Source organism: Carassius gibelio, chromosome A5 (assembly GCF_023724105.1).
Source record: "Carassius gibelio isolate Cgi1373 ecotype wild population from Czech Republic chromosome A5, carGib1.2-hapl.c, whole genome shotgun sequence".
NCBI classification, from domain to species: Eukaryota; Metazoa; Chordata; class Actinopteri; order Cypriniformes; family Cyprinidae; genus Carassius; species Carassius gibelio.
Genome location: NC_068375.1, coordinates 24,296,462 through 24,313,596, shown reverse-complemented (window position 1 = coordinate 24,313,596; position 17,135 = coordinate 24,296,462). Strand labels below are relative to the sequence as shown.

Here is a 17,135-nt window from a genome sequence, read left to right as displayed (position 1 = left end):
ATACTGTAAAAACAGTAATATCATGAAATGGTGTTACAAATATATATATATTATAATATAATATAATATAATATATATATATATATATATATATATATATATATATACATACAAATAGCGCAGAATTTTACATCGCTATTCCTCTTTTTATGTCATGACACTTCAAAATAAAAACTTTATTTGCAGGTTTAAGCTGGACATATTCAGTCAGATATTCAATGGGTGACTCCTGAACAGCTCTGTGTACGTAAGAGGACGTGACAGTCTGAAAGTCTCCAGACATGTCTACGGTCAGTTGTGATCAGATCTGATCTCCACTGTAGAAAATAACTGACCTCAATCTGTGCTGCTAACAAGCCTCCTCAGCAAGAGTCTCGCAGCCACACAGGGCAGAGCTTTGTTCATGTGTGTGGGTGTATGAAACAGAATTTACTCAGTTACAGCACGCAGGAACATAAAAGTAGCATCTCAAGATGACAGGAGTGTGTTAATCAGAGGTCAGTCTCTAGGTCTCCAGTGACTATAAAGAACTCTGGAATTGAATGGCTATTTTAAGGACTTGTTGCCTTTGTCTACATTACTAGACAGAATGATGCATATATTGTTATGCCAAATTTAGAAATCTTATCAGTTTTGAAAGCAGTTGTGCTGCTAAATATTTTTGCAAAAACCTTGATGGAGTTTTCAGGATTCTTTGATGAATAAAAAGTTAAAAAAAGAGCAGCATTTATTTGAAATATTTATTTTACTATATGAAAAATATATTTACTGTCACTTTTTTTCAATTAGTCCTTGCTGAATAAAATCATTTTATTTAAAAAATTTAAAAAATAAAAAAGTATTTTACTAGTAACTGCTTTATGGGGCTGTGCTGTATTGTGAATATTGATGCGTCAGCTGTGACTTTCTTCCACTGTGGTGAAAATACAAGTTTTATAAAAAAGAAAGTCCAATTTTGATCCATGATTTGTAGTTACTTTACAAACCAAAACATTGTTGAGTATAAAATCATCTGAATTAACCCTTAAAGACCTAGAACATTTTTGGGGCACCTGATAGGCCTGCACTTTTCTTTGTTTTTTAAGAGCTGTTCTAGCAGTCAGGATCAAGGGTTATATATCATTATAAACAGGAGAACTTGAAGTTTCAGTCTAGATAATTTAATGTCCCAATTTTCCTTTAGTTTTCTCTAAGAATTTTAAGAAAAATGCAAGCAATAATTCAATTCCTGAAGTTTGGATTTTTTTCTTCAATATGTTGTAAAAAAAATTGTCTACATATAACATTCCCCAAGCAAGTAATAGCCATTTATTACAATATTGTTATAGCCGCTTTTCAGTGAAAAACAGGTCTATTTAGTTCACTGACAATATAGATGTGTCCACAGCACATTTAGGGAGTAAAAAATAGAATCAGTTTTATATAATAACAAAAAGCAGTAAGAAATAAAAATAAAATGACTTTTATGACTTTTATTTCAGTATGAACAACAAACAAACAAACCGTGCAGCTATTTAGTGAGAACAATTGCACAAATTTTCTTCTGCTACAAAAATACAAAAACAGTGCAAATGATTCACAATCTACCCGCAAAGTGGTAAGAAATATACAGAGTGCAACAAAAAAATAGTGAAAATAGTTCTCTCATGCAAATGTGTTATTTTGCGTTTGTTTTCAGGCACACAGATTTTACTTTCACTTTGTATTTGTTCTCATTTCCAATGAAAAATCCAAAATGGTGGTTTTAAAAGACCAAAACCTAGGTTAATTAGTTGAATAAGGGACCGTTTGAACCAATCTGGTCATGGGGGTGGGAAACATCACAAAGTGTGTGTTTGTGTATCTTACTTCACAAGTGTTATAGTCCTCTGAGTCCAGCAGTAAACAGAGTTTAGGTAGAAGCTCCGGCCAGTTCTGTAACTCTCCTTTAGAGGCTATAGTCGTGATCAGAATACCTGAGGAACACAAACATATGCACAATAAGACCAGCCTATACTGCAGTTCACATAACCAACTGCCAGAAGCAAACAACTACACAAAAATCAAGCTGATATGCAAATCTGATAACAAAACATTATAATACGTGGACAAATTATACTCAGTTTTTTACTATATGAATCACTGAATGGGAAAATACTCATAAAAGACTACAAAAAAATAAAAAAGTGTTTAAACCAAATACACAAAAAGAGGAGGAATGATATTTTATGCTGTTGATGCTGGGTAACAATAGAAACACAGCACTGCATTCCTCACAATAATCGAATCAGAATCACAGAAGGCTAATTTAGCCATTCTTATAAGAGGCAATAAATGATCTTACATTGAAAGCAACAACACAAAGCCAGACACAGCCCCCAAAGGCATAATACTGTTGGTCAAGATGGCAATAACTGAGTGCTCAGAGGCAGACAGTAAATGCTCTGTCGCTCTATACTCACCCACTGTGGCTCTAATGAGCAGTCTCCAATGTTCTGCAGACACTCATTTTTGATGAAGTCAGACACGCCGTTTGGGAAGTTCTGGTAATGGGCCTTAACGTTGTTTTTCAAAATGAGACCACTGAGAGACCGAGTGGGCTCGTCTGTGAGAAAGAAAGGATGAAAAGCTTTACTTTCAGATGGAGTACAAAATACAGCCCTGGGCACATGACACAGCATTAAAGGAAAAATGAAAGAATCAAACAACCACAGGGATAAACAGAAATAGCTGTTCATACTACAAGAATACAAATACAACTAGATTACAAAAACAAAACAATTTAAAACTTAAATCTGATCAAATAATGCCATATAACAATTTTGTCAATTACAATAAAAAACATGTTGCTTTAGAAAGTGCTTGAAAATAAAACCAAAATTACATACATATTTTTATTTATTTATATATAAAATAATAAATAAATAAAACTACAGCCCACCCTTTTACTTTAAACCATTTACTTTAGAGCCTTGGTTAGTAGATGCTAAATAAAGAACCTTCTGTTTTTAAATGGACCTCAGGCTAATTAAGGTAAAAAGAGAGAGAAACACTGGCAGATGAACTTGTGTTGTTTCTAAACCGGTTCTGTGACCTGGGGCTTGACAGAGGACACAGACTCAAAAGGTCAGTGTAGCTACGCTCCCAGCACACTTGACGGATCGCCACTGATCTGAAGTCACAGCAGCTATACAGACACGGCTTCAGAAAACACTACTGAGACTAAACATCTTCTGCTTGACTCTACTCCCTCTCAGTTCCTTCATATCTGAGACATTCCATCTAGTAATTGGAATATAAGATTAACTGTTAATATACTGCACAAACTGTCATGGCAAACCTCAAACTGCAACAAACCACAATGCAGACCGCCTACAGGTAATTTCCTGCACCGCCTCCCAACACACAGTATGTCTACATTCAAATGAATAGGATTATAAGCACTGACGCGATCACACACACTTAAGGTTTTCAAATGAACAAATCACATATTCATAATAAATCATCATTATGAAAAACATCTTACCTTCTGACTTTAGCTTTGTGAGCACAAATATTAGGTAGTTGTTGAAGTCCGGGTATTGATTGAGCTGCTCAAGTTTCTGTGGTGCACATTAAGGAAAAGGCATACAGACCACAGAGATAACCACTGCTCCAATACTTAGCCTAATCGACAAACTGATTGATGTTTATTTGGATGATTACATCAATGAACCCATGGATATATGAGCTATTAAGCTATATATATAATAGATTACACCTTATACTTTTGTTCTGACATTCATTTCATTGGGAATTTAGAAAATGTACTATAACATGTAAAAGCTTGTCGTAAAAGTTTTTAACAATGAATAGCATTTTCTCAACTGCTCCTTCAGTCACATGCATCTGTATATGATGGACAAAAACTATGCATAATTTGTTAGTTTAAGGGGGCGTCACAGTTCACCCACTGACAAATCTTTTAGTCTCCCCTACGTGGAATAAAGACTGAAACACCACGAATGTCAGATGTCTTTGTCTGAGCTGCATCTGTTTATGTGACAGAAACCTTGCGATAACAATACTCGCACCACTGCAGCTGGAGGTCCGACTATGAACTGCAAGCGTCTCCCTACACAGCATTTCAATTTGAAGTGGTCTAAACGTAACTACGATGCGAAGAAATGCTGTCTAATCTAGGTTTTGCACACAACCATAACGTTCATTTGATCAGATGATGGTTTATAAATAGGCTAATTTCAGAGATGTGTATGTGCTGCAGCTTGACCCGCTCAGATCTAAGTCTTAGAGGGATAGTTTTCAAAACAACAACTTAAAAAAAATAAAAATACAATTCTGTCATTATTTACCCTCCCTCGTGTCGTTCCAAACCTGTATGACGTTCTTTCTCGTGTGAATATTTTGAAGAATTGTGTTAACCAAACAGAATTGACACCAGTGACATCCATTGCACGGACTGAGAATGAGACGTTTCTCAAAATATCTTTATTTATGTCCCACACAACAAAGACCTTAGCGCTACAGGTTTGGTATAACGTGAGGCTGAGTAAATAATGACAGATTGTTGATTTTGAGGTGTACTATCCCTTTAAATTGAACACTCCCCGAATGACAGACAGCGATTACTGACCCCATACAGACACCACCCTAATTTACAGCTGAAATATAAACAAACAACATAAAAACCCGTATGTTTTACAAGTCAAGTAACGTTACATACTAAGGTTTGAGTTAATCACAGGCTATATCCCCTTCAGCTCTCTCTGTTTAAACACTGAGGTAAAGGATACTTGTTGGACGGATCGTTGCGTGGATGTGTCGGGGGACTGTGATTCCTTGAGCAGCTGTAAGATCTGCTGAAGTCCCTGTTCGTCTGGTTTCCATTTGCACTCCATCTTGTATGGCTGGAGCCTCTCTCTCTCTGTAGGCGTACAGATCTAATGCCTCCACCTTGTCTTTCAGCTTCAAAGCCGGCTGTTATCTAGTGAAAGATGGGGAAAACGCTTTTGCGAGAGTTTGCTGAGGGCCGTGAGAAAACGAGCGTGTTTCGAGGGCGTTGTGTTGTTGGTGACGCTAGACCAGCTGACATACATGGACTCGATCGGTCTGATCTCGGATCACCGCACATCGACAGCGATAAGCCTCTTCTGCACCGGCCGGGTCCTAGCGCCTGTCGAGTCGCCGGATGGCGGGGAAACCCTACATGTGACCCCAATTAATGCTTGGTACAAATCTGGCAAGCTTAGTTAGCATGAGACTCTTAAAGGGGTCATATGATGCTGCTGAAAGAACACTACTTTGTGTATTTGGTGTATTGCGTTGTGATTGGCCAAATGCCTCAAGTGTGGGGTGGAAATGTTACGCCCTTTACTATGATGCATCCCAGTCTGAACACCTGAGCTACAAGACAAAAACTATAAATCCCATTACAAACGAGCCATCTGTTGCATCCAGTGGGGACATATTACGGATTATAATGACTCATGCTGTGTTTTTACACTTTGCATTGCATGGAACCGCATAAACATATAACCATGCCTGCATTTGTGATCAGAGAAATGACAAACAACAACTGCTCAGAAATTGTGTCCTCTTTTGGAAGGCCAAACAAAGTATTTTCGCCTTCACAACGAAACACAGCATCTACACGACATGGCGCCAATGGCAACAGCAAATCAAAGTTACTCTTTTGCATGAACATTGGGGCTGCGTTATACAAATCTTCCCAAATCAATACGTAGACATGTGGGGGCGTGTTTAAAATAGGCGTTTTAAGAGGGCGTGGAGGAGCTTTAACATTTATAAAGAATATCTCTTTTGGGTGTCAGACTTGCAACCTTACTGATCTTTATGAACCAAGAGCATGTAACACTCCAAAGAGAAAGGAAAATTTGAAATCACATCATATGAATCCTTTATTAAAGGTGGGGTAAGTGATTTCTGGTAGCCAATGTTAATATTTCAAATCACCAAAACAAACACGCCCATACCCCAAAGGGTCCCTAGTATAGGGTCCTGCGCCCGTTTTGACAGCTCCGCCCCACACATAGCCTACGTAATGTTACATAATGTTATTTAACCCAGGCAACGATTATGGCGGAATCTGCTGTATTAAACATTTTATCTTACTTTTCAGACACAATTTGGGAGCTGACGCTTGAAACAGACAGTGGAGATTTAGGCCTTGTCCACACGGATTTGGCATTTTGGGAGAGTTAAACCGATATTTTTTTAAAAACGGGTCACCGAGTGAATAATCTGAAATTGCCGACCTTCCGTTTCATGTAGACTGCAAATCTGTATATTTGATATATAACAATGACATCATCAGCCTACGTCTCGCCTCTAGTCAGACACAGCTACGTCAAGTTACAGCCACAAAAACATGAACAAACACTGAACGATTGTCTTTTTATGAACTAATATAAACACAGATTAATAAACGTATTATTCCATGTTCGTTTGCATGCAAGCTTTATGTGGATAGTCCAAGTCTTCTTCTGTTTTTATTGTGGCAGAATTACAGTGCCACAAACTGGTCTGGCATGTATATTACATTGTTTTGTGTGGATGCAGATATTTCTTGAGACAAAGAAAATAAATTTATAAAAAAAAAAAAAAAAAAAGATTTGTGTCCTACTTCTTGCCTTATCGTAAGCCTTCTTTTGTTCCGCAGACATTTTCCTGTTTTGTTTATTATCCGCCCTCTCTCGCTCAACTGATGTCCATCCTGAGCACTGAGCGCTCTCTCTTCCACGAGTAGACACACCCCTTACTGCTGATTGGCTACAAATTTGTTTTAGTACTTGGCCCGACTCAGTTTTCTGATGTGTTTAAAAAAACAAAATACATACTCACTTTAAATCTTTAACCCACCTTGGGGCAACTGTGGCCTAATGGTTAGCATGTTAGACTAGGTACATGAAGGTCGCTGGTTTGAGTCTCGGTGCTGGCAGAAATTGTAGGTGGGGGGGAAGTGAATGAACAGCATGGGATACTTGGCAAATGTTCAATTTCCAATCTCAGGATCATGGACTCGAGCCCTACATTGGGTGAATACTTTATTGCAGACTAGTTTTGCAGTATTGCTTTGGTACAGTAATTACCATACATACAGACAAAACAACATAAGATGGTGCAACTATGTGAAATATGTAAGGGATGGTTTACCCAAAATGAATATTCTGTCATTATTTACTCATCCTCACATTGTTGTGAAACTGTATATTCTTCTATTGAAAATAAATATATTTTTTTGTTTTCCACACAAGAGTATGTCGTACCGGTTTGGAAGGACATGAGGATGAATAAATGACAGAATTTAATTTCTGAGACTTGATTTAACTGAAAAAGCTGATTGTCAAGATCTGAATGAAAACGCAAATAAAATGTTCAGATTTTAATTAACTTAAATATACAGTTTTAAATACATAATTTTAATTTGTCCATTTTTGTATTTTATTCAAATGACAACTGAATAAACATGTCCCAGGCAGGCGTACCATGTAAGCATTTTGATAACAACTCAAAGTTCTGAACAGTCAACATGTTTAAATGCTCAATCAATACTAAAACAGTATTTATTAAAAATAAAATGTTTTTATACATATCATGCATGCATGGCATTTTAACCACCTACAAAACAACCACCAATTTACCTTCCAGAAGAACATATTGTGTCTCTATTTTGTTTAGAAGACAAACAGCAAGTTTTATTTTAGTGTGTCTGTTCAATACATTTTTTTAAGTATTGTATGTTGCTAATTAACAGGGTTGACAAGTCAGTGCTTATGGAAATTAAGAGAGTTCACAGCCATCACCTGATTGCTGCTCTATTCACATTTCTTACATTTCCACAAAAAGGAATACAAACTGCACAAGATCCCAAATTAGAAGAATACCACTTTATTAAAGTGATTTAATTCCTAACTTGATTTCAACAACTGAAGGTAACAAAAGCTGGCGTAAAACAGGAGGTAGATGATGCCAAAGCCTGAGCTTGAATTGGCAGTGTCTTCAGAGTGTGCAGGTCAAGGATATATCTTTGCTCCTGTAACATAGAACACTAAAGATGAGAGTCTTGAACTCTCTATGGGTTTACTCTAACAGTAGTGTGGACTGCAGAGTTCTGCGAGTTCTTCGGCTGGTCTTTCTTTCCTGCTCCAATATTCCCAGAGGCCTCCTCCTCCTAGAGGGAGAGTGACACAGCAAATCATCAATGGTCAACTTGGTGATCTGGCCGGCCTCCTCTAATGGTCTCACCACCTGCTCCACCTTCCCCTCCCACAGTCCACCAGCACTCTTGCTCCTCAATACATTAATCTAAGAGGGGAGAAAGAAAAAGAAGACAGGGAAAGTCTAATTATAGCATTTCCTACAATATGTGTTTGGCTTCATTTTAAAAGCTGAGGAACCGATATTCCATATTTATGTTTTTATCTAAATTACCTGTCAAGCTTTTGGACACCCTTGAATAAATTTAAAGGTTTCTCATAATCTTAAAACAAGTTTTCTCATATGCTTGAATTTAGCTTAGTATAGACAAATATAAAGTACACTACTGATCAAAAGTTTGGATTCGTAAGTATTTTGAAAAGGATCTCGTATGCTCACCATAGCTGCATTTATTATGCAAAAATACAGTTAAAACAGTAATATTGTGAAATAATATTACAATTTAAAATGACTCTACTTTTAAAATGTAATATATTTCTTAGGGGTGCTCCGATCACGATCGGCCGATCTTTAATGCGCATCTCATCATTAAAGCCGGTTTTCTAATCAGTGGTTAATTCCATCAGGTGCGTGATTTCACATAGAGCAGCTGTTACTACACAGAGCCGTTGTTAACTGAGAAAATGCGCCAAAAAACGCTGAAAATGAAGTGGATTTGCGCATCTTCTCTTTTAACAACGGCTCTGTGTAGTAACAGCTGCTCTATGTGAAATCAAGCACCTGATGGAATTAACCGCTGATTAGAAAACCGGCTTTAATGATGAGATGCGCATTAAAGATCGGCCGATCGTGATCGGAGCACCCCTAATATTTCTGTAATAGCAAAGCTGAATTTTCAGCAGTCAGCAATAATTGTGAGGTGTAGACTGTAGGTGTGTCCATATTTGACTGGTGTATCTGATATCTCACCACTTCCTGAGAAAACTCTGGTTTCTTCACAAACACTGGAGTCTTTGACACTAGGGCTGTCGTGAGGGCAGAGACTGCTTCTTTCATGGACCCTTTCAAAGCCAATATGACAACCTAGAAACAGAGCAGTTAAACATATGCAAGTTCTCTTTCAAAGACTGATTTAGATATAAACACATACTTACCCTCAGGTTCTGGCATAGCCGACTGTCCGTGCTCATGATCTGAGAGTAGAATGCCTGGGCTCTCTCTATATCATTCTACAAAATACATCAGGTAAAATGATAAGTGATTTATGGTTAATTTATCAAAATATATTATACTTAATATATTAAAAGATGTATGTAACATTGTCTGTGATTTATTGACAATTCCTCAATATCCAAACTCCATATTTCTTCAAAATTCTGATGTTACACCCACCTAGTTGGTTTATAAGGCAGTACATGGCCTAAATTAATCCTTTCATTTTAAATTAGGTATTGATATTACAGGCAGCTTACCTGTTTGAGAGCAAGAGCGGTTGCAAAGCAATAAGCATGTCGAGGGATGAGGTTGCCTTTTGTCTGACCTTCTTCCAACAGGGTCAGACAGATATGATATGACTTTGGGGTGTTCTGCCAACCCCAAGATACAGAAACAGATGGGTTCAGTTTATACAGTACATGATAATAATCCAGATCTGTTGAACTTGACATCACTTAAAATTACAGTGAGAAACTACTGCCCAAAAAACAAGCCAAAATATTGTTCCTATTTAGAAAGATTGTACACATTGTACAAAGATTACAAGACTGTAACAGTAATAACTGACATTATGCTGAAATTAGTTGGTCTTTTCTGATTGAAGAAAGCCAGTTAATTATAACTGCCTTTAATACAAAGCATACAATACTTGCTTCTACATTGCCTTTACCAGTTTATAACAAGTAGCAAAGGCTAGCATGAAGGTGTCTTTGTTGAACTGCACTCCTTGTTTTTTCATTTCTCCCACCACCTCCAGGCCACCTGTGAGAAGACCACCAGTGTCGTCACATAGACTGAAACCACAATCTCATCCAACAGCAAAGGCAACCGGAGCACAATAAAAATCTTAGTGATCGTTTCATACACCAGCATAATGGAGAGATAAGCTGAGGAAACTTACTTTTGTAACACTCTTTAATGAAAAGCATGTCGATAGCAATATTAAAGGAGGTGGAGTCTGAAAAGAATCCTTTGAGAGCCTAAGCAAAAAAAGAAAGAATGAAAGAAAAATGTCAAATCTCAATATAATGTATGTACATAGTCATTATTTATACAGCAATGCTTTTGTACAATGCATGTTTGGTTTCACGTACTGGATCTGTCAGAGTTCTGGCTCCCAGCTCCTCTAAACCCAGCTCATAGCATAACCTCATGAAAAGAGGGCCAAATTTGAATTCCCCAAATGCCATGTTACGATTCTCTTCATGGTACCTGGAAATGACAGAACAGGGTTATCATATATACAAAAACATATCTATATGCAGACATTACACATATCTAAATAATCTCAAATACAAGCAACATAATATTTAAAATTGTTAAAAAATTAAGTTGAACATTATGCTTAATGCAATTAAATCACTTTAACATTGCTCTTTGCGTAAACATAACGTCTTTATAAGAAAAATAGGGTTAATTTTACTACTTGACAAATTATTGAGGCAGTTTTACCTGTAAATAGCATTTCTCGCCACAAAAACATCTTCAGCAGACTGGCATAAATACAGAAGTATTTTTAATTCATCCTTCAAAATGAGCTGTTTTTTCTCCATTTTCTGATTTACTGTATCAAAGTAATAACCTGTATAAATGTAAAAAAATAAAAAATAAATAATAATAATAAAAGATACATTCAGTGCAAATGAGAAAATGACAATTAAAGGTGCACTCATTGTATTTTGTTTAGGTTGCACTGACAAACAGGACATCTGCGGATATGTGAGGCATGAATATTCCAATAGAATCATGCATCACCGCCAGCCATGATTCCACTGCAAGTCCACAAGCCACATTGTCTGATTACAGAGAAAATGAGATGAATAAAATAGTACTTAGCTGGTCATGTGATCTTAGCATGTCGGACCCTATGAGGCAATCCACTTTCATATCAAATAAAGCAGCTTTTGTTACCCGACTAATATGACTGCAGTCCGATGAGGGTGTTGATGTTTTTAAACATTTTTGAGAAGTTCTATTAATTTCTTTTAACTAGACAAATATGAATGAGTGCAGCTTTAAAGTATCGAGGCCGAGAGACCAGAAAGAGGTAAGTTACAAAGTGATTTAAATCATGCCAAATGATGCCTGCCTTTTGATCCTGACACTTGGTGGGCAATGGCAAGTTTCCTCTGCTGGAAATCCTGCAGCTTCACAACATCTTCAGACAAGAGATAGCGTTTAGCTGAAAAGCATTTGTAAACAAGTCAGTTTCTCATCAGCTGTTGGAAAAACCTTAACCACGTAAAGCTGTGTCGGGGGGTCTCTCATTTGTTTGACCACTTTCATCCCATTTAAAAAAAATGAAAGAGCTAATTTGGATTTTAGCAGGTTTTGAACACTTTTCACATGCTCAGGCTAGGAAGCAAATCCTTCAGTGACAAATTCTTCAGTTCTCTACAAATTCCTCTACATTTTCATCTGCGAGGACAACGGCGTCACGTCGATATGTGTTCTCTACCCTGCGGTCTGTTTATATGTGTGTGTGTGTTTATGCTCGAATAGTTTAACTAGTTTACTCCTTCGTGACATTGGCTCTGACTCTTATAGCCACTTTCTATAGTATGTTCTCGGTACACTGGCCAAAGTCAGCTTAAAGAGACACCACCGTTGTGTGCATATTACCTCCATGTCGACATTTGAAACAGTCTGATTGTATGGCTCCTCGAAACACTGCTGCTCTGGACGGATCGGTCAGCAAAACACGGGCGCAGACCTTCAGTCCTCGCAGCGCCATGTCTGTCTGGTCTGAACCAGCAGTCACTGGTGTGCGCTTTCTATCAGACCTGAGTATGCGAATCAATATTTTCGCAGTTATAATTATTTAGATATATTCGTTGAACAATAAATATTCTTATTTTTAAAGCAAATTTAAAAAAGTGTACATATTATTAGCGATACAGACGATTAAAAAGTATTTTACTAACACCGGCACCCCCTCTGTAGGTAAAAATTGAACATTCCAATATGTCGCTCTCCTTTCAACCGGTATGTTTACAGTGTATTACATTTTTTCTCTCTCTTACAATAGGGAAACATATATTAATTCAGACTATTGTGGATGTATAGGGACTTTTTCAAAAAGAGGATAAAACGCTTTAAACTATTTTTTAACTTGTAATTTACACCCTTCATTTAATTAAGCACTACAGGCTATATGTAACGTTATGGCAATTACACAATCTGAATCAGCAGATGGCGCTATTGACCACGGCCTTCACACTCCTTTGACACAATTAACTGTTGGATTTAAATTGAGCACTGCTAGTTGGAAGCCAAGACATTGATACATTGATTTGACACGTAGATTCCCTTTGTATTACAATGAAAGGAAGAGCTACTAGTGGAGCAATAAAAAGCTAAATGTGTGTCTTTGTTTCTCTTACTCATCTGTTCAAACCACACAGCAGGAGATAATCAATTATCAGCTGGAAAATTGCCTAGAATCTTTTCTCTGCATTGAAAGGTCATCATTAATGGCTGCTAGAGAGATTTGTTCTAATGCATATCACAACAGTACATCATGTGTGACAAATGTTTCAGTAGGTAATTTTTGTCAAGGCAGGTTTGATCTTAATTATTGCATGTCTAGATTGTGTTGAGAGTATAATATAATGCAAAGAGTCATGCGTTGAGTTATTAACACAGTTATTAGCTTGATTTAAATGCAACGTATAAGATAAAAAGCCACAGAATGCTTGGTGTGACCCTGTAGATTTGGATGTTTGTACTGTAGATAGACCCTTAGATGGGCATTATTTTTTAAAGCGCTGTAAGTCATTGACGTTGGTTCTGTGATTGATGACTGTACAGGATTGTCAGGGATTGAATTTGTGACTGTAGCCAAGGGTATCTTCTCTGTTAAGCTGGACATAGTGTTCTTGCATGGTAACTCGCTGTGATGGGTGGATATTTCCATGCTTTCTGGTATACGAAGGTACATGCAAAGAGTAGTATATGTAAAGCATCTAAAGCTGACAGGATGACATGGACATACATTTAAATTAGGTTTAGATAGTTATTTTATAGAATGATTGTTCAAAAGACTCAAAAGATTGCACAGTTCACATAACTGTGTGATCAATTATAAAAAGAGCTGACAGTGCAAACACAGTGGGGAATCTGCTTATTTATGTATTTATTTATTTTTTCAAGATGGCTGGAAAGATCTACAAGTAAATATGTTAGTATATAGATAGTTTTGTATTTAGACACGAGCAAAATCTAACCAAACCTTGCTGTGGGGAAATTCGCCTAACCTGATTTTACCAAGTGAGACATGTTCCTGGGACAACATCGTTGTTGACCCTGGAACAACATTGTGATTAACCAATCAGATTTGAAGAACCAGTTTATAGATTTTGTGAAGTTTATGCTTAAAATCAGTGTTTGGTGCTTGTACATCAGTGTCATTCATCTATCATTTCCTCTGATTTTAGGGATTACTCATGGTTAAGGTTAGGTTTAGGTGTAGGGATATGGTTAAGAATATATTTTTGGAGTAAAATGTTGTTCCAGGGTCAACAAAATATGTTGACCTAGGAACACATCGGACTTGGCAAAATCAGGACGTGCGGGGAAATTCAGAGTCGTCCTTAATTGGAAAGTGACTCAGAGTAGGCTACTAAAATTGGTAAACGTTTCTGTTTAGGGATTAGTATTTTGTAATATTTTTGTAAAGAGGTTTATATAAAACTGTAGAAGCCTATATACTTGTATATAAATGTGTGTATGTTTGTGTGTGTGTGATATAAGATGTTAAAGATAGACAGTAACAGAACACTGATTGTGTTATACTTAGAGTTGTTGCGTGGTCCTGGTGGGACTCTGCTGAGCGTTTCCTTAGCAACAGCACCTCACCCCACTCCGCTGAGACCGTCGTTTGCCCAAATGGAGGTTGACTCTCAAGTGCGCTGGATTATTGATGAGATCCAAGATGGAGGTGTTCAAATGATGCTATGAGAATAACATGGCTAATCATGTAAATTCAGGACAACATTGATTTTTCCTGCCATAGATCATGTGTACTTGTTTTAACTTATATTAGATAAATTACAACACCACTGAAGCAAAGCTTTGCAGATCTACCAGTGTATTTCTTGCTCACAGCCCAATGAATCAAACTTGTTGTTTAGCAACTGTACATTCATAACTGTCAATAGTACAGTTTATACATACTGTAGATTGGTTGTGTGCATCTCGATAACTATAATTCGCATTTTGAAAAGCCTTTAATTATGTGAATATTTTTTATTTTCCTTGTTATAAAATGCATTCAACAACCATTTCTTTCAAATCTCTTGAAATCTTTTGTCACTCAGTCAACCGGAACTTTAATAAAAGACAGTTTTGCTCACTTTTACATTTTAAATATAGAAACAAAACCTGTTCAGTGTCACAGGGAACTACAGTATTCATTTTTCCATATCCCTCTGTCTCTTATGTTTATGTTTTTGAGATTGAAAGATACTAAAATAGAAAATGTGTGATTTACACTTGACCTCAGTGCTTGAAAAAAATCAGATATACTTAAAGATCTGTTGTTATCCAGTTATGTTACCATATTCAGTCTTTTCAAAGGAATTATGAGTGAGAGTTTTTATCGGTGAGATTGTTTGCTACATGAAATGTTCATGTGGTTTTAGTGAATTTTGGAAGAGATAACATTTGCTGTATCAAGCATCATGTCAAAAAAAGAGAACACCCTCTATCTCTCTCTCTCTCTCTCTCTCTCTCTTTCTCTGTAATGCTTTAATGTTCACCCTCTACAGCACAGCATTGCTCTCAGGCAACAAGTTTTCCTCATGCCACATGTTCAGTGCATGTTTTTTTTTTTTTAAATGATTGCAGCTAATTAAAATGTTTGAAAAATATCAAAGAACAGTCCAATAAGGTGTAGGAGTCACTATCAAGCACCATTTGAAGACAGGACTTCCTTTACTGATACACTGTCACTTAGCACATGGTGTGAAAAGAAGGCAAGATGATTTGCTTTAGTAATCTTATTTAAAATGACATGAACTGTACGTAAAAAAATATGTGTATAGGTGTAGAGAAGACTTTTGTCAGGTTTTATGAAAGTTTTTATTTTATTTTGCATGTTCAAAAATTAAGTTTTTCGTTGCCCTGTTGTGCGATAAGGGATTAGGAAGCAGGGGTCCACGGCTCTCATCCCTAACCAGGATTTCCCATTGACAATACATACGTGGAATTAATGTGTGACAAAAAAGGAAGATGCAAGGTTCCTGCATGCACTGCAACACCCAAAGTGATGTGTAAAAATTGTAACGTGCTCCTCTGTTTCACAGCAGATAAGAAGTGGTTTTTGAAGTTTCACACAGAGAGTAAAATCTCATTCCATTATGTATGATATGACACACTACATCAGGGCTGGGAAACTATGTTCCTGGTGGGCCACTGTCCTACAGAGTTAGCTCCAACCCCAATCAAAACAGCTAATTAATGTTTTTTTAGGATCACTAGGTGTGTTTAATTAGGGTTGGAGCTAAACTCTGAAGGACAGTGTTTCCGAAGTTTCCCAGCCCTGCACTATGACACAAACCTATGTCTGTATCAAATACAATATAGCAATGTGTTTCAAGTGATTTTCCCTTTTCACTTAATGATTTTTTTTACATTTTTTGACAGATTTGTGTTTCATCAATAAAATGTTCCCAAATAAACCAAACAATTATGTGGAATAATCATGTACCATCAAAATGTGTGCAGAAGAGGGTTAGTTGTTTCAACCTAAGTTTGTGTCAAACCTGACTAACCTAACTTTTTATAGAGCTTAAAATATGACAAAACGATTTAAACTTGAATTGTGTAAATTTAAGTTATAGACAAGTGTAATTTAACAAAATTGAATACTATGTGGTATTTAAACATAGTTTAGATTTTTTTTTTTTCTCTTGAATATCGAACATTTGAAATTTAATGTCACATGGTCATGACATAAGGATATTGTTACCTTGACAAAATGATCTCATGTTCCCATGAGTTAGTGGCCATGACAAAACTAAATGAATGTCCCCTCCCAGTCACCGTAGTAATTGGCCAAAATGCTTCATTTGACATTTCTGAGAACATCAACTCTTCCCTGTGGATGACCTCTGACCTTCTTTCTGTGTGATCTGATATTCGCGGTCTAAAACATACTTTTTTTCAATATTCAGTGTTGTTAAATGACACTTGTCAATATTTCAGAATTATAGAATTCAAATAGTTTTGTCATATTTTAATATCCATAACTTTTGGGTTAAAAAATGTATTTAAAAATGTAACATTATAGTTGGGTTAGATCATATTTGACCCAAAGTTGGGTTGAAACAACCCAAACAAAACAAGAGTGTATATATGTATATGTGTGTGTGTGTGTGTGTACATATGTATGAATGTATGTATATTTTACATTATACTTTCTTTACTCCTTTAACATTAAATCCCACAGTTGTTCTAAAGTCACTTTAGGTTCTATGACCCGTCTGACTTGCATTGATCTGCTGTCATCATGCTCAGATGCATGAAAGTAATAGCATGCTGTGACCCAGACTTCTCACTTTGAACTTCAGCCAATGTTATTTCTCTGGTACTTTTGCCGCTAGACATTTCCATTTTGATTTACCGCTACGGTTCTGTCTGGGTTTGAAAAATGCCTGCAGTGCACAAGTCATCATTAGTTAATGTCCTCCGTGGCATAAGGGCAGTGATGGCATGGTAGACTGCCAGGCCAGTGACCAGTCTGTGTTCCCTCAATCAAACAG

The 17,135-nt window shown here is 36.7% G+C and overlaps 2 protein-coding genes across 3 annotated transcripts in view; both read right to left on the bottom strand.

Moving 5' to 3' along the window:
• LOC128005601 (transportin-1-like) overlaps positions 1-5,195 on the bottom strand; it is a 32,634-nt gene extending 27,439 nt beyond the window's left edge. Inside the window, 5 exon segments of the mRNA XM_052592686.1 lie at positions 1,849-1,955; positions 2,442-2,462; positions 2,465-2,584; positions 3,506-3,581; positions 4,773-5,195. Coding sequence (XP_052448646.1) covers positions 1,849-1,955; positions 2,442-2,462; positions 2,465-2,584; positions 3,506-3,581; positions 4,773-4,877 — 429 coding nt within the window. The 5' untranslated portion in view covers positions 4,878-5,195.
• A 2,669-nt stretch (positions 5,196-7,864) lies between these two features.
• ptcd2 (pentatricopeptide repeat domain 2) lies at positions 7,865-12,116 on the bottom strand. Of its 2 annotated transcripts, none has more exons than XM_052592687.1 (10): positions 11,995-12,116; positions 11,462-11,554; positions 10,825-10,954; positions 10,467-10,584; positions 10,274-10,352; positions 10,043-10,134; positions 9,630-9,743; positions 9,312-9,386; positions 9,127-9,240; positions 7,865-8,304 (listed from the first exon to the last, which is right to left on the bottom strand). In XM_052592687.1, exons 1-10 carry the CDS (start codon positions 12,104-12,106, stop codon positions 8,080-8,082), a joined length of 1,152 nt encoding a protein of 383 aa, XP_052448647.1. In that variant the 5' UTR covers positions 12,107-12,116; the 3' UTR covers positions 7,865-8,079. The 2 variants fall into 2 exon arrangements, with proteins under 2 accessions (XP_052448647.1, XP_052448648.1); XM_052592688.1 differs by having other exon boundaries at positions 11,462-11,530.
• Positions 12,117-17,135: the final 5,019 nt, after the last annotated feature.